General features: G+C 37.8%; 1 protein-coding gene across 1 annotated transcript; it reads right to left on the minus strand.

Annotated features, from left to right (window-relative positions):
- Nucleotides 1-22,251: 22,251 nt before the first annotated feature.
- LOC145636882 (uncharacterized) lies at nt 22,252-24,392 on the minus strand. The gene is made up of 3 exons (XM_081688420.1): nt 24,287-24,392; nt 22,397-24,202; nt 22,252-22,259 (listed from the first exon to the last, which is right to left on the minus strand). The coding sequence occupies exons 1-3, from the start codon at nt 24,390-24,392 to the stop codon at nt 22,252-22,254; spliced, it is 1,920 nt and encodes a 639-aa protein (XP_081544546.1).
- Nucleotides 24,393-27,083: the final 2,691 nt, after the last annotated feature.

Genomic DNA, 27,083 nt, shown 5'->3' on the forward strand with positions numbered 1-27,083 from the left:
GGTAAGTAAATCTTGCTCCTTTTATTTTACCAATCTCTGATCTTGGTCAATAAAATGGAGAAATCAAATGAAGAATCCTAACTTGAAGTGGGGTTTTTAATTTGACTTGTTTTCATGAATTTGTTTTTTTGTTGTTGTGACATGTTTAAGCAATATATTGCAACAAATTTCATGTTAAGTGGTAAAGTATTGATCCTGGATGAGCATGTACAATAATATATGTGTTTTTTAATTTTGAATTTGTGCTTGAACTTTATTTCTCATTTTTTTTGCTCACATATACTATACTTGTTAATTTTAATGTAAACTAAAGTGTTTAGAACAACAATTATGCATTAAAATTATAAATGAAATTTTGAACTTTGATAATAGCATGAAATTGTTCTTGTGACTCATGTTTTTTTTTTTTTTTTTTTTTTTTTTTTTTTTTTTTTTTTCACGCGTAAGTTACAAAATTGGTTTTATTAATGATAAAAATAACCGATGGTTATTATTATTCACTTATGAAACTGTGATTTCAAGATTTGCACAAAACTAGTTAGTTTAGGAAATTCTTGAAAACATCATTGAACTAGAGTAGTTTGGCTATACTTCGGGCTTTTGAGCCCCCATTTTATGTTTTCAAATATTGTAGCCCCCATTTTATGTTTTTCGAATATTGTAATCCCCAATGTTGGGTGACTTTGATGTCTTGTTTGTTTTTAATAATTAGACCCTTTCATGTTGCTTGAAATGGGACTAGATCGAAATCCTGTGTTTCGTCTTATTATGGTAACAACTAGGATCTTAGAAACGATTAAACTAGTGTGTTTAAATTGGTTTTGACCATTCATAGTTTTAACAAAGAAATTTTCTAAGCCTATTAGTATTGGACATTCATTAGAACAAGTAAGAGGGAAAATAAAATGTTGTTCAAATTTTTCCTCTATTCTTGCTACTTTCGAATTCTTTCTTTTGAGTTCAAATCTTGTTACTATTTTGAAGCTCAACAAAGTAGATGTTATCCTCCTTGCGAAATTCCAATTTGTGAAACAATGGAGGAATAATTTAAAACAAAGACTCCTTAATTTAGAATTTAGGAGTTTGCTGTTTACATTCTTACTCATGGAATTGTTTATCTTATGTTAATAAAGCGTCTTAATACAATTTTCATGATGAATGACTGAGTACTAAAATTTCGTATGAATAATCATGATTTTGTTTCTTTTGCTCTATACTAGTCACACTCTCTACTCTATAGAGTAAATTTGAAGTATTGAAACAACAATTATGCACTAAGATTAGTTTTTGAAGTTTGAACTTGAAAATAGTTAGAGTATTTATCCTGTTTAACGACCAAATTCAGTTGCAAACTTAGTTTTCAAGGGAACAACATGATTATTTAAACATTGTGATGCATTTGAAAATTGTAAAGATCTACGTAAACAATTCATAGTTTAAGCGATTCTAGAAAGTAGCTCGAATATCTCATTTTGTTTTTTTGTAGATATTGGAGCCCCCATACATCGGGTTATGCGCATTCTTGCTATTTCACAAGTTTTGGAGCCCCCAATTTGGGGTAGTTTTAATGACTTACTATTGTTTAGGCCATTCATATAATCATGATATTGAGATTGGACCTATGTATACATCCTATTTTTGTTTTGAAATATTTAGGACAATGACATGACTTTCGCATTTTAGTTAAAGTGATGTTCATGAAAGCACGTTAGTTCTTTGCTTGTCTATGTCTGCAAACCAAAAACAATTGTGTTTAAGGTTTAGCAATCTTATCTAATGTCTAAACGTTTGTAAAGATCATTGCGATGATTTTATTCTCAGAGTTGATTTAGAACACCAAATATTTTCTTTGTTCTTATCAATCTTTGATTTTAGTCTTGTAGGTGGTTTGTTTACCATCCCTAAGCCAATGTGAACAAGTTCGAGTCAAGAAGAAATCGAATCTTAGTTCATTCCTTTTGGAAATAGTTTTGTATATACATGTGTTATCCAAACGGTTATTGAGAATCTAAAAATTTATTTATTTGAGAAAATGAAGCAAAAATTCAGAAAGGAAATTTTGAATACTATTTTTGCTAGAAACATATTATTTTGAACTAGAATTCAAAATTTGAAAAGGGACCAATAACTTAAACGAAAATTTGTTTTGAAAAGCAACTTTTTCTGGTACGCAGGCAAAATACATAATCATATTATTTTCAAAAATGGACCCAAAATGGAAAGAAAAGTCTAGCTTGTAATCGAGTGTGACTTTTTTGTCCAATATTGATGAAGGTAAGTTGTAATTTGCAACTTATTTCAGCAAAGATATGAATATGTGAGCAAACTATCGTATATCTGATTTTGTTTATATATATATTTTAATGTTTGTCATCATTGTCATATTTTGCTAATTGAAAGTGAAGTTCTTTCAATTAAATAAGCACCGTAGTTTGAAAATGAATGTTTATCAAACCTAGGTTTGGTGGAGCTAGTGTTAGAATAATTTATAAAATTGTTCTAATCACTTTCCAAAATATGGTCTTATTTCAAAACGAAAGTTAGGTGAGACCTATATTTTTGTAGCCCCCAAGTGTAACCTTAGGTGACTTTTGCAATTCATGTATACACATGCTAGGGAATTTATCTCATGCTTATTTGAAGCCCTAAGATTTGTATTTTTAATTTGTGGAATATTGCATATGTTTTATCATGAATTGTATGATCAGATCAAGTAACATAATTGTTTTTTTTAAAAAAAAAAAAAGATCAAGTAACATAATTAATTATCTTGGTCAAATAATAGGAAGTGGTATTCTTCTCATTGTCATTTAAAATTATTAAGAGGGTTCATAATAAGCTTTGCATGATATTGATTTCGTAGCGTAAATAACATGTTCAAATATGTAAATAGAGAGAAGTGGGGATGTCCAGACTTTTTTAGCCCTTAGTTTGAGTAGGGCTGTACAGAGTGCGGTTTAGACCGGACCAAATCGCAAACCAAACCGCAATTTTGCGGTTTGGTCTGGTTTGCGGTTTGAAATTCTCTGTTTGGTTTTTATTTTGTCCAAACCGTATTATTGTGGTTTGGTTTGGGTTTCCAAAAAATTATAACCAAACCAAACCACAACACCACAATTTTACGGTTTGTGGTTTAAACCGCAAACCACAAAACTGCAAACCGCAAATATAAACCGCATTTTTATACGAAGTATAATACAATGATATATCATATGGTAGAAACATAAGATCTTCAATTATATGTTAGATTCTTAACTTATTAGTTTAATTGTATGTTAGATTATCAATTAATTAGTTCAATTAATAGTATGATTATACCCTTTTCCGATTAGATTTTTTAATAATCATAACCGTTTGTTTTACTTTCAAACTCTTTTGAACTTAGTTGTGTACCTGTGGTAGTATATTTTCAAATTTTGATTGTTTGTAAAAGTGTAAGTTGAAAGCTATATTCATTGTTGATTGTTGTTTGTTATTGTAGCTGATAAGTTGCTATTAGTTAAATAAATTTGAGGAGGTGTTTTTTTTTCTTTGAAAAATTGCGGTTAAACCACAAACCGCACCGCACCAAACCGCAATTTATATTGCGGGTTGGTGCGGTTTGGTTAAGAATGCGGTTTGGGAAAAATCAAAACCGCGTAATTGCGATTTGGTGCGGTTTTACCCCCAAACCGCACCAAACTAAACCGTGTACAACCCTATCTATTTGAGGCAAAGAGAGAAAAAATTATACTATTTTTCAAGTATTTAGTTGCCAAATGGGAGGGATCATTCCGACTTACCCCCTAAAAAAGAAATGAACAAAAAAGACGGATTTGTATAAAAAGGAAGGGGAATCTAAATTTCCCATTGAAGAATAAAGAAAGAGAATTAGACATGTTTTTGAAAAGCAAGGATCATTGACTTAATATTTGAATCATTGTGATGACTTGGCAGTGAGGTATACGTGTGATAGCGATAACGATCATTTTTTCATGTAGCGATCATGTTCAATCAATGTTCCTCGCTTGGAGAAGATGGAGATATCCCACGCAGGCATACATATTAGTTGCTCATGATAAGTGAGAAGACCAATGCTCAAGTGTTGTAAAAGACATCTAAAGTTGACGTCGAGGTTGTCGATATATCAAATCATTTTACAATATTAACTCTTTTTATTTCTAGGCAATGTATATAGAACTTAAATTACCTTGGTAATAAATAGCCCTATTATTAAGAGAAAATAAGATGAGTGTTTTTTTTAAAGTGATTAGTCATCTCATTTTTCTTGGAAAAATATGAAAAACATCGAATTTAGTTTAATTCGATTGTTTTACTAAAATGGTGTCATCAAGCCAATGGCTATCAAATCATCCAAATCCTTTGATTTTTTAATATTATTTTGTAATCATAACTCAACATTTCATGCATTTTATATATGGGCATGACTACTCAATAGTATGTCCATATGTGCAAAGGCCTAAGATTGGCCATATATTCCATGGAATGATGATTTTGGTATATGGTTATGGTCTACCTCAAGGAAGGCCTTCCAAGGTTGTAACGTGGCTAGGCTTGGGGTTATGAAGAATGGACAGGTTCAATTGATGAAGCTAGAAAGGGCTGCCAAAAAGATGGATTTTCTCTAAGATTAAGAACAAGGGATTATCTTTGTGGAGTTTCAAGTTGCCTCTTGTGTTGGTGAAATCTATATCCTTTCTTTGTGGGGGTAAAGATGGGCCTCTTTTCATTCAATACATCTTGTAAGCCAAAGCTCATCAAGATTCTTAAAGTGTTGAGTATGTATGTCTTTTGATATTGCCTGTTTGTATGTATACGTTTTATTTAATTCGAGTCAATAACAATAAAGAGATTGAAAAGAGAACAAGATAGACGTACTTGAAAATATAATTTTTATTCATTAATTAATGAGAGTGCAAAATAAGTAGATTCGACAGCAGAACTCTTAGTCTATCATAAAAAACAAAGGAAAGAACCAAAACAAAACCTAGGGTGATACATTTTGAATTGTTGACAACTTCTTGAGATTGCGTTTTCGAGCTTTGTCCGTTTCCGACGTAGGTGAAATCCTCTCTATAAATGAAGTCCATCTATATGATTCATGGTTTATGTTTTGGGTAATTTTACCCATGCCACGTGGTCCAATCAGACCTTGACACGTGTCATACCTTGGTTGATCCGAATTGGGCCAATCTCCTTCTAACACGTATCCCTCTTAGAACTTGGAAGAAAAAGGCGGCCTCTAATGGCCCAAATCCAGAGACAACGGTAATTCGGCGCAGCCCAGAATGATTAGGTCAGAGTGACCTATTAAAGGGCACATATTCCAATGACCCTATAAATAGGGAGATTTCCAAAATTTTTGGGGCATCTACAATCATTACAGCATACCTTACATTCTCTTACATCATAGAATCACCTGAACTCGGAATCCGAGAAGATCACATCTCTTTTTTCGCACTTTCTCCCGTTTATATTCAAGTACTAACTTGATCATCGGAGGCGGAGCTCTAACCACCCGGAGTCTCCGTTGTTTTGTAGGAACAGGTTGCGCGCAACCAGTCTCTGAGCTGTAACTCTCCCGAGGGACTAAAACACCCAAAATATTTGGCGCCGTCTATGGGGAGAGTACCTCAAGGATGGTTCAAGAGTCTGTACCACCTCTTGACCACCCGGTTAATCAGCCGGAGGTCTTCACTGACTATGAGGATGATGATCCTCAGGTCGAAACCTACATAGCCAAGGATTGCTCTCTTATTACCAAGTGCATCCGTCCCAGAGACACTCAGGAACGGGGTGCAAGCAAGGCGGGTACAAGCCGACCCCCTGGTCAGCCGGAAGGGGAAACCCATAAGGCAGGCGGGTCCACCCCAGTCACCCGAGATGAACTCATTAAAATCATGACTAGTTTCAAGGATGAAATCAAGGATTTGATCACGAAGACCAGGGCTGGCCCAAGCAAGGGTCAGTCGGCAAGAAAGACTGCTTCAAATGGGAGAAATCCAGTCAGGGACAGGCATCCCACTCCTCATCCAAAGGAAAAGGCAGCCGAGACCCTTGATTGGTCTAAGATCCTTCTACCCTAGAAGAATATAAAAAAAAACCCGCCGGGGTGAACAGATGGTGGGAAACAAAAAATCTACTCTTGATGCCCGGGAAATCATTACCCGCAGGAGAAGTCAACAGCTGTATGAGTCAGCCTCTACTTTGAGCTTTTTCAGATAGCTTCAAGAATACATTCGCACGGAATGCCCAATCCTTGCATGAGAGCTATACAGGCGGTAATACCAACCACTCTTGCCCTCAGATGATCGGGAATGCACCGTATGTACCCCTATGGTCTACGAACCGTATTCCCCTCATTTCATGCAGCCGGCCCTCTGTGGGGGTCAGGCGGCATACAATGTCCAACCTTTGGACTGACAGCTCCGTCTGCTCAAACTTTGTGAACAAACTTCTGCGTTCACCAAGGAGATAACCGAAGCTGCATAGCCGGCCAAGGTTAAGAATATGTTGGTGGGTGCTTATGATGGCACCACCAACCCGGAAGACCACCTTATGGCCTACTCCAACCTCATGCACATGCAGGGGCTGAAGGACATTATGTGGTGTCGGTGCATCCCCGGCTACATTGAAGGGCATTGCCCAATAATGGTTCAGCAACCTGCCAGCTAGGTGCATCGATAGCTTCAGGAAGCTTGTTTTTCTGTTTGCCTCCAAATTCTAGATGAACATCCCTGCCAAAAAGACAAGTCTCGACTTGAGCACCATCCGGCAGGGAGATAGAGAAGGGCTCCGCTCCTATGTCAGGCGATTCGACCTGGTGAGAATTCAAATCTACGGGCTTTCTGACGAGGTAGCCTATACAGACTTCTTCAAGGGTCTGAAGGAGGGTCGACCTTTAAGTTTGACCTTGTCCGTTAGAGGGTTTTTACCCTTCAAGAGGCGTTGAAAGAGGCGGAGAGCTTTATTCAAGCTACCGACCTCTTCTCGTCCAGCCATCAGTCAGAATTAAAGAAGTCTGACAAACAAAAGGGGAGTCGGTCTGCTCAACCGGCTCAGAAAGCTGAAGAGAGCAAAAAGAGAAAAGAAGTTTGGGCGGTTGAGGAACCTGATCAGCCGTCCAAAAAGAAAAAGAAAGAATTCAAACCGTATGTCTCACGGTATGAATTCAATAAAGAATGCTACACCATCTTTACAAAGGTGAAGGACCGGCTGAACATTGAGAAGCCGAATCTTATGAAGAGTTTCGTTCAGTCGCGGAACAAGAATAAATTCTGCCACTTCCATCAGGAGGTGGGCCATGACACCAACGACTACTATAGTCTCAAGCAGACGTTGGACCGTTTCGCTGACAAGGGCTTGCTAAAGTCCTATGTCTTGAAGTCCAAAGCGGCTTTTAAGACGAATCCGGGGCAGTCGTCAAAAACTGTCCAGCCTACTAGTAGTTCGGATACAGACAAGGATCTGGTCTACACCATAGTAGGCGGATTCAGAAGCGGGGGCTCGACCATCAAGGGCACCAAGGATCATCTGAAGAGGATGGTCCATTCAGTAGATGATGGATAGACGTCCTCAAGTGGAACATTCCCAGACGTCCTCATCACTAAGAAGGATCAGGGCAAAGTTTGCCGACGCATGACGATCCTATCGTCATTGAATGCAAGGTCGCCAACCAGCTGGTTGGCTGGATCCTCATAGATACAGGTAGCTCTTCTGATCTCATCAGGTACAAGTGTCTGTCCCGGTTTAATTACAAGCGAGACGGTCTGCGCGACGTCTCCCACCCATTAGTAGGCTTTGGGGGAGGAGTTGTGCACCCTGTCGGACAAATTGACATTCCCATCCGGCTGGGGGAGGGAGAAGGGTGACACATGGTTGTCCGATTCCTGGTGGTTAAGGAGCTGACCGCCTACAACATCATTCTTGGCCAACCCACTCTGAACGATTGCAAGCCCGTCATCATCCCAACTCCCATGCTTCTCAAGTATGAAAGGGATGATGGCACTGTTGGCTCCCTCAACGGGGATCAGAAGACGGCAAGAGAGTGCTATCTCTGAGACGTCAAGCCAATAGACCTTGACGATGTGAAGGACCCTGATTCACCCCTTCAAGCAGCCACAAAGAAAATGAAAATAGAAAAGCTGGTAGAGGTGAAGAAGGAAAAGAAATAGCAACCACTGACCGGGGAACGGTCAGATGATCTTCGTCCCCAGCCGGCTGGTGAGCACATTGATATCCCTCTAGACGTTAGCTGTCTAGAGCAAATGGTTAAGGTGGGGACGACTGCCTTTGAAAGGCTTGGTGTAGACTTGCATCATCTACTGAAGGAATTCAAAGACATCTTTGCCTTTAAAGTAGAGGAGATGTCAGGCATCAGTCCGGTTTTCGTAGTCCACAAACTCGTCGTGGATCCAAAAAAGAAGCCCATCCGGCAAAAGAAAAGAAATCACGGCGAGGAGAGAAGTCAGGCGGCAGTTGTCAAATTAAAAAAGCTGCTGGACGCTGGGTTCATTCGGCCATGTAATTTTCCCGAATGGGTTGCGAATGTTTTGCTTGTAAAGAAGTCGAATGGTACCTAGAGCATGTGTGTAGATTACATAGACCTCAACAAGGAATGTCCAAAGGACAGTTATCCGCTCCCAAAGATCGACAGCCTGGTCAATTCTACAGCCGCTCATGCCTTGATGAGTTTTATGGATGCCTACTCCGGCTTCCATTAGATACCCTTGTGGAAAAAAGATCAAGAGAAGACGGCCTTTGTCACTGATCAGAGGTTATTCTTCTATACTTTGATGCCGTTTTTCTTGAAGAATGTGCTTGCTACTTTTTAACGGATGATAAATATATTCTTCGTTAATCAGATTGGCAGGAATGTAAAGGCATATATTGATGATATGATAGTCAAATCTAAGCTACAGATGGATCACTTTGCTGATCTCCGAGAAACCTTCATCACACTCAGGCGACATAAGGTCATGTTAAATCCCAAAAAGTGTGTTTTTAGTGTTAAGTCTGGGAAGTTTTTCAGATTCCTAATTGATCAAAAGGGGATAGAGGCTAACCCCGAGAAGATACAGGCGGTGATTGACATGAAGTCACCCCGCACTTTCAAGGAAGCTCAGAGGCTTACCGGTTGCCTAGCCGCGCTTGGGAGACTCCTTAGCCGGTCAGGTGACAAATGCCTTTACTTCTTCTAGGCAATCAGGAAGAAGACTAGATTTGAATGGGGAGATGATGCTGAGGCGGCCTTTTAGAAATTGAAAGAACATTTACACTCCTTGTCAAGGCTTGTTAGCCCTCTTCCAAAAGAGACGCTCTTCATGTACCTAGCCGTCTCAGATCATGCCCTCAATGCTGTTCTCCTTGCTGAGAGAGACGACAATCAGCTCCCGATCTATTTCATTAGCCATGTGCTAAGAAATGCTGAACTTTGGTACCTCATGGTTGAAAATTTTGGCCTCACTCTATACATGGCTGTTAAGAAGTTAAAACCATACTTCTTGGCACATCCGGTGGTGATCTACACAGATCAGCCCCTCAAGCGGCCAATGACGACCCTGGAATCATCCAGGAGAATGCTCAAATGGGCTATTGAAATGCAGAGTCTTGAAATCTCCTACAAACCAAGAAAAGAAGTGAAGGGTCAAGCGTTTGTCAACTTCATTGTTGAAATGACAAGGCTAGTTGCTCCGGATAACCTTGATCAGGTTTGGAAGGTGCATGAAGATGTGAGCTCTACTATGAACGATTGTGGTGCAGGCATAATCTGTGAATCCCCGGAAGAGGACAAATATGAGTATGCACTATGGTTCAAGTTCCAGGCCTCAAACTACAAGGCGGAATATGAATCCCTGTTAGTCGGTATCCACTATGTAAGGCGGCAGGAGAAACAAAAATTGACGCCTGCTTAAACTCTCATTTGGTCGTTAGCCAATACCATGGTGAGTTCGAAGCCACCCATCCGGCTATGATCAAGTATCTGTAGGCGGTCAAGGCTGAGCAGGGACACTTGAAGAATTTTATCTAAGTAAAGTGCCCCGGTCCAAGAACAATCAGGCGGATGCTCTGTCAAAACTGGCATCCTCCGCCTCTTGTGATGTGCCTCGGTCAATCTTTTTGGAAATAATGGAAAAGCAAAGCATATCTAATGACGACCCCATTGGAATTCTGGACCAAAGTTCTAATTAAATGGATGGCATCTGGGCGTATCTCATAGACGACACGCTCCCGGATTCACCCCAGGAGGCAGCCGTGCTGAAAAAGCATGCAACAAACTTCGAGATGAGAGAAGGAGAGCTCTTCAAGGTGGGTATTCTGAAGCCCTTACTGAAGTGTGTTACCCTAGAAAAGGGGAGAGAAGTTCTCGAAGAGTTGCATGCGGGATACTACGCCTCTAACTCAGGCGGCAGATCCCTAGCCGTCAGATCCAGGCGGCATTACTTTTGGGCCATTTTGGAGTCAGATGCCATGGAATTTGTTAAAAAATGTGACAAGTGTCAAAGATTTGACAAGCTGATCCATCGCCCGGCTACTGATCTGACGGCGATCCACAGCCCAGTCCCGTTTGCTAAATGGGGCATGGACATTCTAGGTCTTTATACGCCTACACCAGGCGAAAAACGCTATATTCTTGTGGCGTGGACTATTTCACCAAGTGGGTGGAAGCGGAGGCGGTCAAAGGCATCAAGACAAAAGATGTCATCTCCTTCATATGGAAGAACATTATCATCCGGTTTGGGGTACCTATATCTATGGTATTTGATAATGGACCTCAATTTGAGATGCCTCATCTCAAAACTTGGTTAGGAGATTAAGGGATCTCACACTGGTTTGCATCAGTCGGCCGACCCCAAGCAAACGACCAGGTTAAAGCCGTCAACAAACTCATCTCAGACGGTATTAAGAAGAAAGTTGAAAGAGCAAGTGGTTTATGTACTAAAGAGTTAATTCATTTCCTGTGGGCCATCTGGACAACGGAAAAAGGGGCAACCGGCGAAACCCCATTCCTTATGGTTTACGGTGCTGAAGCCGTCTTGTCCATTGAGCATTATGATCCGACTCTACGGGTCATGATATATGATTAAGAGGAAAAGTAGGAGGCCATGCGACTAGCATTGGACTCACTCCCGAAGCAAAGGGGAAATGCCGCCTTGCGTCATGAGATTTACCGTCTAAGAATGACTCGTGCTTACAACAAGAGAGTGCACAAACGACCCTTGAATTTTAGGGACTTTGTGTTACGTAAAATGGAGGCAACCGGTAGGGCCAATGAGCAAGGAAAGCTAACTCCTAATTAGGAAGGTCCCTACCGGATTTTTGAAGAAGTTAGAAACGACACCTACCACCTGGAAACTCCAGAGGACAGGCGGCTGCCTAGAACTTGGAATGTAGATAACTTGAAAAAGTACTACTTCGAAGGCCTGTAAATTTTTGTAAATAAAAAGCCTATCAATGAAAAAGTTGCCTTTTATTTTCAATATTGATTTATTTGCTTTGTATGTATACATGCGCAATCCAAGTTACCATCTGTTGAAAACACAGACGGGCAACAAATCGAATAAGCTAGGTTAAAACTTAGCGGCTAACATGATGTTTATAATAAGACCTCCGTCTAGGCAATGCACAAGCGGACTTTTAAATATGAAATTAAACTAAGTCAAAAGACCTAGTGGCTAAAATTAAAATTAAAACCGAGGCCAATGGCCGGATGCAACATTGTTTTTATAAATTCGTCTACTCTTTTTTTAGTATGGCGTCCGGTGACGCCCCTCTAGGTGTTATCGTCGCAAAGGGCATTCTATCGGTTGCTCTAACGGCATATGCAGACGGCAAAGATTGAACGACCAAATTGTTCAACTAATAGTTGTCTGACCAAAATAGTCTAAAAGAATGATTAAGCTTAAAACCGGATGTCAAGAGACGCCAGCCGGTAAATTAACGAAGTTCTCTATTAGACTATTCAACGAAGTTATACCGGCTACCCTAGTGGGGCAAGAGATTAAGGTACAATGGATTGAAGGTGTCCAAGATGGCCTATAAGCCGTCTAAGGCCCATCAAACAGGCAGACAATATGTCCCCTGTTCCATTGATGGCTAGGCGGTAGCACCCCGCCTGGCTAGCAATGAAGTACTAGTTGCCCCAATCAAATAGGCGGACAATGTCCCCTGTTTCATTGACCGCCAGGCGGTAATTGCCCGTCTAGCTAGCAAAGAGTCCTATGTGAATACCCGGATTGGGTACAACGGTTGCTGATAGACGGTTGTGCACTTGGTTTGGGGCAATCACTACTGTGTTTGATTGACTTTGGCACATTCCATACTCTTTAAAGTATCAAACATTCCAAAGTCAATCAATCATACAAGTACCAAACCAATCACACGGCCGCCAGGGGCAAGAATAGCCGGTGTACTGTCTGTATTGCCGCATGCTTTAAAAAGATAGGCAAAAATTTCAATTGCAGAATGTATATGCATAAATCAAAACAAATTAAAATTTCATGAAGCCGACTTAGTCGGCATATTTTCCTTCAAAATCGATAAAAAGCCGGATAAATATTGTTATTCGGATAAACATCCGGGAGGAAGAGAAATTATATTGTTACCCGACTCCACAGCCGGTAAAAACACAAATACTCGGCACGCAGGCCGGAATGATCTAAAAATCCTAAAAAACATGGCATACTGCCGCTGAAAACATCAAGGGTTGGGATGTTCTTGCTTGCTGGAATGTACCTGCATTTATATTTTTGACTATAGGACTTTGCTCATCTCTTTAATTATCTTAGGATTGTCCTAAGGCTCAATTAAGACCTAATGTGTCTTTAACACATATGAGTTGTCATGACTCGACTCAAATTGCTTGACACATGTGTTAGACTCAATTTAAGATGATATGACACGACATGACTCAATGTTCATGACTCGTGTGTGAATTATAGTGTGATCTTGCGACTCAAAAAATGCAAAAAAGTAAAAAATTCTGTCATTTTTTGTGGAGGGTACCGACTTTCTCCCAAAAAAGAAAGACACAAAAAGGAAGAAGTTTTTGATGATGCATGTTGAATGAGCTTAGTCAAATGTTGTTTGATACTATCTCTCAAGGAGTAAGGGTTAATTCATCCTAGGCTATCTCAATTGTTGACTCAATGATGAAAGTATTTGGGTAACTTAGGCACAGAGGCTAAGAACTTCATACTTTATGATGCAATGATGAGTGATGAGTGATTTTGTTATGACAAAGTATGCTTCAACATTGTGTTAAGATTTCATGACAAAGGGTTCCTAAGGGAAGGACTATTTGGTCATGTATCTGTGCAGTGTGTGAAAGTGACACTAAGGTTGGGCTGCAACGGCTAAGTGTATAGAGAGAATATTATTTCGAGGAGAGTCAAATGATGATGACTCTTAGGCTAGGTAAGCTAATGAAGTAGGGATCAAGCCCCCAAGTCTAGCTCTAAGTAGATAGGGATGAATATTGGAGATCCCTTGATATGATCATGATGAATTTAAATATGAATGAATGCATTTTTATTACGACCGCACCCCTTTGTGAGGTTGCCTGCGTATCCGTTAGGAATCAGGCCAAACGTAGCTCTAGCCAAACCTCACACAAGTGTGTATACCACAAAAAGGTCTTTTGAAGGGTTGTAACGTGGTTAGGCTAAAGGTTTGAAGAAGAAGGGGATAAAGGCTCAAGACACTCGATAAGCCCCCAAGGTGTGCAGCCTTGCTTTTGAATCTTTATAGTATTATGCTTGAGGCTTTTAACTCTATTTTTTTAACTCTCTTTTCTTTTTTTTTGTTTATATTTTGCTCTATCCTTTGCTTTTACATTTATTTTATTTTTATAAGCGTGGGCAATCCCGATCATGCGGTCTATCACTCACTTGGCATTCATGTTTCTCAGGCACGGTACCGAGCACTCGATAAGAGACGTAATCCGAGACGTGTTCTTATCAAGGACATGTTCATGTCAAAGGAATTATTGGAACTCTTGCCCTTTGTTACACTTTTATTATTTCTATTTTTGCTATTTTAATCTTTTGAATCACTCAAGCTTTTTTGTTCTTTGAAAATTGCTTAAGTTACACACCATCCCATCCCAAGGTTAGGTAGATGTGGGTTGAAAAAAAGAAAGGCCTATCGTTAGGTGAGGCTCAAAGTGGTTTATCAAAAAACAATTGTGTATTTGAAAGGGTAAAGATGATATGATATGGCTACAAGGGGTGCCTCTAATCATGGGTATACCTTGTGCTTAGTTCGACATGGATTTTTTTTTATTAAAGGAAAAGAAATAATAATCCTAAAATATAAATCTAAGGGAAAATAAAAGGTGTCTATGCTAGACTTATTGGGGAAGGGATAAATAAAAGATATAGAAAAAAGAGGTCACAAAATCTTATTGTTAAAGCTCGCTTCGTGTCTTGTGTTTTATCATCACTCGGTCTTCTTTCCAATTGGAGGTATATGCAGCTTGTTATTGTCGATAAAATATTGGATGGCCTCCTTTAGCTTCCAACAGCTCTCAGTAGTATGACCCCTACCTTGATGGTACTTGCAATGTGCATCTGGATTCCAACTAGGCAATCTCTTTTCAGGTGCGGGATCTTGAATAGGTCCAATGGGAGTAATGAGTCCCTTAGTATGGAGTCGATCGAAGGCAGCATCATAGCTCATCCCAATGGGGGTGAAGTCTTTCCTTAGTTGCTTCTTAGATCCTTGGTTATCCATGGCTAAGACTTCACTGAGATAAAAGGTACTAACATTGTTACTAGATGGGCAATTTCGGAAGAAGAAGGATTGTCGTTCTTCTTTCCTTTCTAGCCACTGTGGTTACTATTGTTAGTAGTTTTTTGTTTTGCGAGGTCATCTTCAATCTCGATGCGTATGTCATAGAGGACCTTAAAATCATTCAAGTTATGTTGATATTTTAAGTGCTTTGAATACTTTTCTTGTAAATTTTTTATGAACATCCTCGATCACGGATTCTTTTTCAGTAGGGACTTTTATCATATTGGCGGAAGTTTCCTTCCACTTGTTAAAGAAAGAAGTAAAGCCTTCATTCTCTTTTTGTCTTAAGATCTCAAGTTGTCTATAGTCGGTTTCGACTTGAATATTACACTTATATTTATCAATGAAAGCGTTTACAATGGCATCCCAAGTAGAGGTTTTCTCTTTGTCAAGGGAGAAGAACCATTGTTGACAAATAGTTTCAAGAGATAAAGAAAACAAGGAATGAAAGACTTACCTATCAATCCCCTTAATGTTCATTATGGTCTCGAATGCCCTTAAGTTGAAGTAAGGATTATTTGTTGCCTTGAACTTAGGGATGTCAGTGGCATTGAACTTCTGCGGAAGAAGTTCCTTGTCCACTAAGACCCCTTGTGAGCTAATGCCCCGGAATCTATAGTCATTGGATATTTTGCTCAAGCTTACTTGAATGAGTTCCATTTATTGTTGTTTCACAAGTTCATTGATTTGAAGGGTTAAAGCCTTCAACACCTCAGTCATGTTAGCCATTTGCTTCTTAAGCTCATTGACTTATTCTTGAATTGTCATTATCTTCTTAGCTTTTCTTTTTCGACTGACTGGTTTATCAAAAAGGTGTTGTCCTTGATTAATCGCCCTTCTCTCCTTAACCAAGTACTGTGGAAAGGGAAATTAGGGATAAGTTTTTTCTTTATTTATGTTGACTTAAGCTCTATTCAACATGTAAGAGAATGGGAATAGATTGGACCCCCCTCTCAAATGACGGAAGACGACTCATGCATGAACCTAGACATGGTCATGGTGTACATACATATTAGTGTGTACTTTATTAGTGAGTGCAAGTGACATGCTTTGACTCTTGTGTATGACAATGGAACTAAATGCTTAGACTCAATTAAGGACTAAATATGGCTACTGCCATTAATCTAACTGATCAAACTGATTCATAAATTGATTGATTAGACTCGTCGTGATGACTCGAGTAATAAACTGGACTGTCACCACACATTGAAGTGCAGCGCCAGACGACTGGGTTGTCGCCCGGCGTTGCACAGCATCGTTTGGCGCCACAGCCCAAACTTTTGCGTCATTGCTGGAACATCGATCTGGGACTGTTTTCAGTATTTTTACTCTAAAGGGACATGCCTAAAGTCGTACTAAGTCGGTTTGATTAATTTATTAGACTTTAATTACTCAAATTAATTAATTAAGCAAAGTCCTTTTAGTCATTAATTATTTTATTTAGACTCAATCACAAGTCAAACAAACGGTTAGTGTGAACACACATAGGTTATGCACAAGCAAAGAATGCACAAGTAGTCAAGTAAGCACAATATGATGCAATGAGTTTGCAACCTAACCATGGCTCTAGTTCTCTAAAGTTCAGGATATGGGTTAGTCAAAGAGGGTCCATGGTTATGAGTCCAGATGCACCGCGTGGAATCCTTACCTTTGGAAGGGTTGGCGCATGTGGATGGGACCCTGCGAGCTAAACTTGCTTCCACGGTTTGGTGAATTCAACAATCTCGGATATACCCTTCGTTTCCAGGAGCGTTCTATTAGGTAGATGGAGCATGAATTCCGAGAGAGAAAAACTCAATCAGGAAGTAGAATCGAGCCAACAGTGCTAGAACCAGTCAAAAGAAGAAGGAAGAGTTCTGGCTCGATACTGGAAGAACTTGGCGCCAGACAACAGAGTCTGTCGCTAAGATATAGCCCTGTCTCCAGGCGACAGAGCCATATCATTGGCGACAATCTCTGTTTTCTAGACCCAGTTCCTACATGCCTAAGCAGCTTTCTGTGTTCTTAGAATTTTCCAGTCTTCGCAGTATTATTTTGATTCTAGTTGTGAAAGATATTTCTCAAATTTCCTACGTGTAAAAATCCTATGTTTTTGACTCATTACATATGGTCTTTCCCATGAGAAAATTTTTGTTCTTATGCCAACAATGTCTATCAAAAGTACGCACATGAAATACTTAGAACTATTCGAGTCTCACCCACTCATTCTAAATCATCGCCAAAATAAATTTCAGGAATTGAAATAGAAATTTTCCCCAGCGGAATCGCCAAAACTGTAGGGAATATTTCAACCATTATCCCAAACTTGAACCCCACTGTATTCATACACTTAAGCATGGTGGCGTCCAAAGGGAAGGAAACGAGATCAAAAGAGTCGCCAACAAGTTTTAGGAACTTGTAAACCGTTCACAGGGTGAAGGTTACACCCCTTAACGATCCAAGAGATCATTAACTCCAATAGATCTTGAACCATGACTGGTGTTCGAGGATGATGGTACGAATCCAATCTAAAAGAGAAAAACACGCCCTATAAAATAGACCTCTACTTTATTTTTCTCGTTTTCATGTGCGCTTTCTGACTAACATGCAATCTTTAGGTTAACCCTAAACTTTTTTAATCTATGTTGGTTGAATATTAATGCACAAACAAAACTATTATTGGCGATCACTTGAATTATAATCATATTATCCTAAACAAGATTATTAATTATCTTATTAAGCGTGATTACAAGTACTAAAACCCTTTAAACATGCATAAAAAGTGTGATCAAGCAATAACAATAAATAATATCATCATCAAGCAACATAATAATCATCATCATAATAATAACAATCATAATAATAATCATAACCATAATCATATCAATGCTAAAGCATAATAATAACAAGATCCTAGGCATGATACTAACAAGATTAATAACAAATCCTAGCATGTCACTAAACATCAAAAATTAAAGCTTTAACCCTAATATGATACTAACATGATATTAGGAAAGAAAATAGGAAGCATCATAGAAATCATAATTGATATAAGAAACTTAATTATTACCCTAAACATGATACTAGGAAACAATAAAAGCATCCTAACATGATACTAGGAATCGAAATAATAATCTAAACATGATTTCTATATCATAATATCAATAAAATAATTAAATTACTTACTTCGATACCTCGTACCTCTTTCTAATAACAAAATACACACATTAGTAACTTCAAGGAAAAGTAATAAACAAAACAATTAAATTAAATAATTAAAATAGGAATTTAGGGCCAAACCTCAGAAATATCAAACCATTCACGTCTAGGGCGAAGGCAACTTCGAACTTGGCTAGGTGTATCTAGTTCTAATGAGTGCGGAATTGTGTTTGTAAAAGGGTTATGCCACTAGTAGAAAAAGGCTTATTTGCGTCGCTCATTTATAGTGTATTTGCGTCGCTTCTATGAGTGACGCAACTGCTCGCGACGCAAATGATTTAAAAGTCATTTGCGTCGCTCCTAGGCGCGACGCAAATAAGAGTCATATGTGTCGCTCCTTTATAAAGGAGTGACGCAAATAAGAGTTATTTGCGTTGCTCCTTTATAAAGGAGTGACGCAAATCACTCTTATTTGCGTCGCTCTTTTATTAAGGAGCGACGTAAATGACTCTTCTGATAAAATTATTGTTTGTTATTTGCGTCACTTGTTTATATAGGAGTGACGCAAATGACTGACTAGACAATACAAAATTGCATTATTTTGCGTCACTTGTTTGTTTAATGAGTGACGCAAATGAGGTGATTTTTTTTTAATTATAATAATTGCCTTGTATATGTTTGTAGTACCTGTTTTCCTTGCTAGTGGTATAAAGTAATATGCTAACGCTAATATAATTGAAATTAAAATGCAATATTATTGAATAATGCAAATGTAAATTTCGGCAGAGTCTCCTTTGTATTTTGCCCTACCCATAAAATTGGGAATGACGGCATTATATTAACAACCTGTCCAATAAATTACATCTCAATATCATAGACATTATACTCATCATCCCAACACCAATTAACCAAAATCATTCATGTCAAGCCTATAATCCAAAACAAGAGTCCAACATGCGCTAAGTGTAAATCTAAAGTTCAACATTACATATAAAATACTTTGCCCAAATATCTCGAATCTCATTTATCTCCTCCTTGGTGTATGGTGTAGTTCTTGAAAAATCTTATCAACACAATAAATATACAAGAGGAAAGTTTTAATTCAAGATTGTAGCTAACATCAAATTGTATTTATCAAACAAAAATGAAATATTTGACAACTCATACCTGAATAAGATCCTCACTGCTATGGTGATGTTCAAGTATTTCGTACATATAACGCATGACGTAGTAGCCACACTCACGTCGACCCAATTGTTGAGGACACTACATGTAATATATTTATAAGTTGAATTAAATTGCTATACTTAAATTATTAAGAAACTAAAAGTTAGGGTAAGAAATTAAGGTAACCTGTCCCAAATTATTATGTCAATTTACTTCCCCTAGATTGCCCACTTAATACCTTGAAACTTCGAAAAGCACTACACATTTGAAACAAATAACATATATATTATCCTTACACACATAAAATCATGACATTAATAACAAACTAGACTTACTTTGTTATTGCAAACTTAATTGCTAAATTTCGCTTCTGCCTCAAAGAATCAAAGATAATGACTTCACGCTTAGCCATGCATAAGACCAAAAGAACCCAATAATTCCTACATAATAAATTAGACACACATTTGTAAAAGAGTAAAATAATATCAACAATTTGCAAAGTTCAAATAAATACAAGTTTAAAGTTTATACTTTTCATGGTATGGGCATAAGATGAACTACTTAGATTTTTGTTTTTCCATCACATGTGTCATGTATAGTAGGATACAATCTGCATCACTATGCAAATAGGTTGCTGAAATCATTTCCGGACACATGAATCCAATGGAAGCCACATCCACCGTATCGAGTAAGTCACTCAAGGCCCTACATATATATCATGTAATAACATTATAAATGGTAATAATTAAGTATATATGGGAAGAGTGAAATTTGAATATCTTACATCATAAAAACTTGCAAAATTGAAATATCAGCCAAGCTCCCGTGAGAAGTTGATTGACATCTTCAAGTCTAATAATGATGTCCTTACTATCTTCATAACTAAAGGTCCAAGCATCAACCTTTACCTTAATAGTTTTACCTTTGGTTAATAAAGATAACAAACTATTCAAAGACCCACACTTCTGCGACAAGTTTTCCAAAGCATAATCCATAAGAAAAACTTTTTTTGGATTGGTGTTGGACTCTTTTGTTTCATGACCACTTTCAACTACTTTCAGTTTGTCTTGCATGTTTTCTTTGGCCGCTTTGTTGTTATCATCGTTCTTATTTGATATGAGTTCCTAATCAATAGTAAAGCAAATCTATTCAACAATTTGCTATATTTTGTATGGCAAACTATATGTAAATTGTTACAAAAATAATTTACCTTGTCATGCATGAGTGAAACCAAGTCTTTCGGCCATTGGGTAAATGTACCGTGAGCATGCTTAAGTTTCTTGTTGACTGAAGAAGGAACTGGAACCGAGAATTCTTTGAACTCGTCAAAAAAATCATCAACACTTACCCTCACGTGATCTGGAAGGAGGTTACTATGATGATCAAGGATTAACTCCGGATGATATGTACCTTCAGCGACAATGACTTTCTCAGAGTCATTTTTCAACCATGATAGCCGACATGGAATCGGTTCCTTACAAAGATAGGAAAAAATCATTATTTAAAAAAAGAAAACAGAGTTACAAAGTTAAAAGTATGTCGCAGTCATAAATAATTACAAAAAAAAAAGATAAAAAATATAAAATAACAAAGTTTTGGATACCTGTATGTTTGCAAATGGATCATCACCCACTGATTGGAAACTAGTACGATTTTGTTTAGTCGTCCGGCCTATGTTATTCATTTCCATCAATTCAGTTGGAATTTGAACACCAATCTGTTTAGCAAATAACATAAACTTCTCTTGAACTATGGAATCCATTTTAGAATCCATCTCCTGCATAGTCTCTTCTCGTACCCTCCGGGCTACTCTTGCCTCTAATTCTTCAAGCTAAGCATCTCCGAATTCCCTACCCCGTCAGCCACTACGCCTCTCTCCGGATCCCCATACAGCTTTACTGCCAATTCCACTGCCAAATGCTATTGCCCGACCATTACGATCTTTTTTTCCCAAGGGCACGAGATAAGATATCATCATGCCTATTATGAACAAATTTTCCATCAGCTTGTTGCTTTCTCCAATTATCCTACACAAAGACTTCAAGTTAGAAAACTTTGGTTGCAATACATAAACTTAACAAAATATATTCAAAATTGAAATAAAGACTTATTATATACTTACAACGGATTCTTTCACCTCTCTTGTTTTCTCATCCGGCAAATAAGGATTTCCCTTATCATCTTCTATTGATCTTGCTAGAAGCCAAGCATATGTCCTATCCGGCAAACTAGACACAACCGAAGAACAAGATGAAGTACTGGATGCTGAAGATGCTGTGGGAATATACCCTTTTCTACGCCATATAATATTCATTTCACCATATGATTTGGCTCCTAAATGGTGAGGATATTCGTTGAAAGACTGACTTTGTCTTGCCTTTTCATTGATTTCCTATTTTCACGAGCATAAATGAAGATTAGTACATAAGAATCTGTTAACAAAGTATTAATAACCTGCATGATCATTGATATTAATACACAAAAACCTTAAAATCATCTGTACTATGCTCCTCCACAAATGTTTTCCACATATCTTCAAATAGGAAATCATAGAGTACATACGACATATTCCTGGTACATGTGATCCCACCACTGACCAATTTTGTTTCAAAATCTCTCCAAGTTTTATCACAAGCGCGTAGGACCTTTTTTTTTCTTGTCTTCATCTTCTTCGATTTGAAACTCTCTCTACAAAAAAATTAAAAAAATAAAAAAAAAGTTAGTAAATAATTTCATCATATTCAAATAAATTGTTTTCATCATGTTCAAATAATGTCAAAATGATCATATAATAGTATAATATTTAACATTTAATAGTGAATATTACCTTAACATCTTCCCACAAAGTGTCTTTTATTCCTTGTGGAACTTGATTCCAATCTTTATACAATATAAACACCTTTGCACGGCTTATTTCACCAAGATGAGTTTTGTATGCTTTTGCCCACTTTCCAATGGGTCGACACAATTCATCCCATTCAAGCACTCTAGGAACCCCAGGCATGGATTTCAAGCCCTTTGATGGACCTCTTGGCTTCTTTTTCTTCTTCTGAGAGTCGGTTGTTTGTTGCTCTTATTGTGATTGATTGTGTGGCTCATCTTCCTCACCTTGCGAAGACATGGAACGATTATGCATATCCTCATCCTCCATTATTACTTACCTGAAAAAAAAGACATAAATAAATTAAGACATCGATTAGTATCATTTTTAAATTATAAACTTGTACACATAACAATAATAAGCAATTTATGCAATTAGTAACACATATTGGAAATAACAAAATCACATAATTCATACCTACTTCATTCTTCGCTTTTGTGACATAAAATCCTTCATTATGATCTTTTCGTTTCAACGTTGTGTCAAAATCATCGACTATTGGAGGGATGCTCCAAACGGAAGGTGGTGACTCATTAAATTGCTCATCATATTCTTCCTCGTCCACCACATCTTCAATGCCAAGTATCCTTCTTTTACCTTCTAAAACAACTGACCACTTACAATCAGCTGGGTCAACCATGTAAAAAACTTGTTTTGCTTGTGAAACTAATATAAATGGATCAGCTAGATGCCCTCGTTGACCAAGATTTACAAGGGTCAAGTTCCCTTGTTCATCTTTTTTTACACCACGGCTACTATCAGCCCACTTACATCGAAATAGAGGAATCTTGAAATCAACATAATCCAGCTCTATTATTTCTTCAATGATTCCATAATAAAATTTCTTCTTATCCACAAGTGTTTTATCATGTGTACTAACATACTCAGATGACAAACCTACTACTTTAAAACCACTTTTTTGCATTGTTGACTTGTCATCTTGTCGGCTAATGTAAAAAGAATACCCATTGATGTCGTATCCCTCATATGACATGACTTGACATTTAGCACCATATGCCAACCATCTCAATGTGTCAGATATATCGTTAGGTGTGGTGGATAGTTGGGACATCACTCGTTCCTTGAACCATGTAACGAATGAACAATTATGCTCCTTTATCAGTTGAAGATCACTTTTGGAAGGATATTTATTTTTAAGAAAAAGCATGTGCTCGTCCAAGTAAGGATGAACCTCACTAAGATTTTGCAACACAAAAAGCTCGGCCTTATTTTTCATTTCAAAGCCCATGGATATCCTTTTCCTGCCAATAGTACCTTGACCTCCAAGCCTCCCATCGTGTCGAGACTTTGGCAACCCAATTTTCTGTGAACGTGCAAGATATTGAGCAACCCATGCTGCCACTTCCTCAGCAACTTTTCGTTGTACAATACTTGCTTTAGGTTTGGCCGGATTCATGACTTTTCCCTTTAAGTCACCCATTTCTCGTTCAAAAGGATACATGTATCTCATACACACTAGTCCACAAAGTTTAATTTCACGTACAAGATGAATAACCAAATGAGGCATCACGTCAAAAAAAGATGGGGGAAAATACATTTCAAATCGACACATTGTCTCAAGTACATCTGCTTGCAAGTCATCTAAAATACTTGGATTTATGACCTTGCTACAGATAGTGTTAAAAAAGACACATAATCTTGTAATCGTATACCTCACTTGAGGTGGCAAAATTCCTCGGATGGCAACTGGTAATAATTGTTGCATCAAGACATGACAATTATGAGATTTCATGCTACCCAATTTCAAGTCAGACATTGACACAAGTCTACAAAAATTAGAAGAAAATCCAGCCAAGACCTTTAAACCATGCAATGAATCACAAAAGCTAGTTTTTTCCTTTTTAGACAAGGTAAAGCAAGCTGGGGGAAGATACCAGCGTTTTCCTCGAGATTCGGGTGCCAACTCTGAACGACCCATAGCAGTCATGTCTTTTCTTACTTTAACTCCATCCTTTGTCTTTCCTGGCATATTTAATAAAGTTCCCACAATGGCATCACAAACATTTTTCTCAATATGCATTACATCTAGACAATGTCTAACTTCCAAATGTCTCCAATATGGAAGAGACCATAGCTCAGACTTCTTCTTGTAACCCCCAGTTGATTTGCTTTTGTAAGGCTTACCAAACTCATTCTCAATGTCTTTGACCCGCTGATAAACCTCACTTGCACGTAAAGGGCCACGAGCTTCTCTCAACTCCACTATTACATTAAAAGCATCCTTATTGAATCAAAAAGGGTGGTCTTCAGGAAGATGTATGCGATTATCCATGTATACATGCTTGCCACAATTGTCTAGGCGTAATGCCTCCAAATCATCTTCACAAATGGGGCAAGGAGTTGTTCCCTTCACAGTGTAAACCGAACAAATTCCCATAAGCTGGGAAGACATTTATCGTACAAAAAATCATGGCACGTAAAGTGAAATTGGTTTTACTATATGCATCAAACATTTGGACACCTTCATTCCACAACAATTTTAAATCTTCAATGAGAGGCGCTAGATACACATCAATGTCATTTCAGGTTGTTTAGGACCAGATATTAGAAGGGACAACATAATGTATCTGGACTTCATGCATAACCAAGGAGGCAAATTGTAGATAGTTAGAAGAAGCGGCCAAGTGTTATATTGGGTACTTAGTGTCCCAAATGGGTTCATTCCATCTGTACTAAGACCAAGCCTAAGATTTTGATCTTCTTCACCAAAGTCCTTGAACTATCGATCAATGTTCCTCCATTGCGGGGAATCAGCAGGATGCCTCATTAACCTATCTTTCTTCCTCCCATCAGCATGCCACCTCAATAATTTTGCAGTTTTTTTATCCGAGAAGAGTCTCCTAAATCTCGGTATAATTGGAAGATACCATAATACCTTAGCCAGAGACCCTTTCTTACACAACTCACCAGTATCATTCATCTTGTAACGAGAAACTCTACACCTTGGACACTCATGCAAATCAGCATACTCATTTCGATACAACATACAGTCATGGGGACAAGCATGTATCTTCTCATACTCAATACCCAAGGGGCACATAAGTTTCTTGGCCTCATAGGTGGAGTTTGGAAGTTCATTCCCTTTGGGAAACATTTCTTCTTAAGCTTCTAACAACTGCGTAAAACCCTTGTCGGTCCAACAATTGCTCGCCTTTAAGTTGAATAACTTCATAATAGCACCAAGTTTTGTGAACTTTGTACAACCAGGATATAACGGGGTTTCTGCAGCTCTCAAAATACTATCATATGTCTAGGGACACTATGTGAAATGGTCTTCAACATCATGCATCATTTCATCTATCCTGTCCTTCTCCACTTCACTCTCACTTTCAACACCAATATCAGCTGTATCGATATCCTCACCTTGGTGTTCATTATCATCATCACAATGATTCTCATCTTCCCTTGGACAATAACTAGAACTTACCTCAATATATATTCTCTCACCATGCCATGTCCACCTTGTGTAGTTCTCTTTAAACCCACGACGAATGAGATGATCTTTAATATCAACTATATCACGATATCTCCTCGAATTATTACGGTCACAACAAGGACAAAGAATAATCTTTGATTTATTCTCTGTTTGGTGTTTTAAGGCAACAGTGCTAAACTCTTCAATTCCTCGTAAAAAACTTGTACAATTTCGTTTACCATACATCCAACTTCGATCCATTTTCAACAACTGAATAACAAAATTAATTTTAAGATAATGTGTATATTTTCTAACATATATATCTCCTTAACCATAAAAAAGAATATAAGGCATAAAACATTTTCATTCAAAGTTTATTTCATGTAAATGCAACTCCGGATGATCCAATAAGGTCCTTATCACTCCAACCTAACCCATTCTTGAATGTCCTATCTCACTAATAACTACTTGTAAAGTTTGGTTCTAAAGAAAATCCGGCAACATTTCCCTATGTAGATAATCGGCTATCAACATATGTACCTAGAGAACAATCGGGAAATAGTGAGCCATGATCTTCTCAGACCCAAAAATAGTTCAAGTAGTTATCACCTAAATGATATAGAACATTCAAGAACAGTCCCAAATCGGGGACTATTCAAGACTTACTCCTAATGAGTAAGCCCTGAACGGGTATCTAAGCCAATGATGCAAGTATTATTGCAATTCTAATCAATTATATCATAATTAAAAATCTCATACAATTCACAATCATTATACCAACTAGAACAAATAAGTTAATATTGCAAATAATGGTTTAGATATATATACCACAAGTGAAGACAATCTCGTATGCGTACTACTGCCTCAATCGTTTGTCCACAACCAGAACCTCGAGCAACTTGTGGAATTCATTTCCGCATAATTAAGAATCTGCCATTAAAACTTACATATATTAAACCAGCATAGTTGATTCAACTTAATCTGCCATGTGAAATAAAAGTTGTTATTCGGCATTGCTTATTAGCCAATCATGGTGTAAAACTTGAAGACCTGAAACGAGTGTTAAGCCATCCGCAGGTATTTAGATCTTATACTAATCCATGTCTTTCTTAGATATGATATTTGCGTCAATTTAAATAAAAAAAAATGAATTTGTAGGCTCTTGCTCAATGTGAGAATACATTGACCAAGTTTGGATTAATTAGAGAAGTTGCAGATGACAGTGCTGGTTCAGCACAAGTAAGTTTTTGCTTTAGCTTGTTTAAGTTTTTTTGTCCTTTTTCCTTACTCCTTTTATTTCGTTGTAATTATCAAATATACTATTTGTGATGATTGAGGGAAGTGTGAGACTATTTCGATTAATGAGAAAAGTGTGAGAGCAACCCAACTGGTAGAATTGGTCCGATAGTTTTTTGAAACATTTTTTTTTTTTTAATTAAGGGTTGAACAAGGTGGTTGTTTAATGGATGTAATATTGATTTATAGTTTTTTTTTTAACTTGATGACTGATTGAAGATCACCTTAACTAGGTCCAACAGATGGGAAGTACCTTTTTTGTCGCCTAAAGTATGTGAAACTTTCAGTCCAATGAATTAACAACCTTATAACAGCTGCAAAGCTAATGTTGTATTGCCATCAAAGTTAAATGCTGTAAAAATCAGCAGCTCA

Source organism: Chenopodium album, chromosome 6 (genome assembly GCF_948465745.1).
Source record: "Chenopodium album chromosome 6, dcCheAlbu1.1, whole genome shotgun sequence".
NCBI classification, from domain to species: Eukaryota; Viridiplantae; Streptophyta; class Magnoliopsida; order Caryophyllales; family Amaranthaceae; genus Chenopodium; species Chenopodium album.

Coding starts and splice junctions, on each gene's coding strand:
- LOC145636882 (XM_081688420.1), bottom strand. CDS start 24,392: ATGTCTTCCCAGCTTATGGGAATTTGTTCGGTTTACACTGTGAAGGGA. Junction 24,203..24,286: donor ATTACGCCTAGACAATTGTG/GCAAGCATGTAT, acceptor TTAATGTAATAG/TGGAGTTGAGAGAAGCTCGT.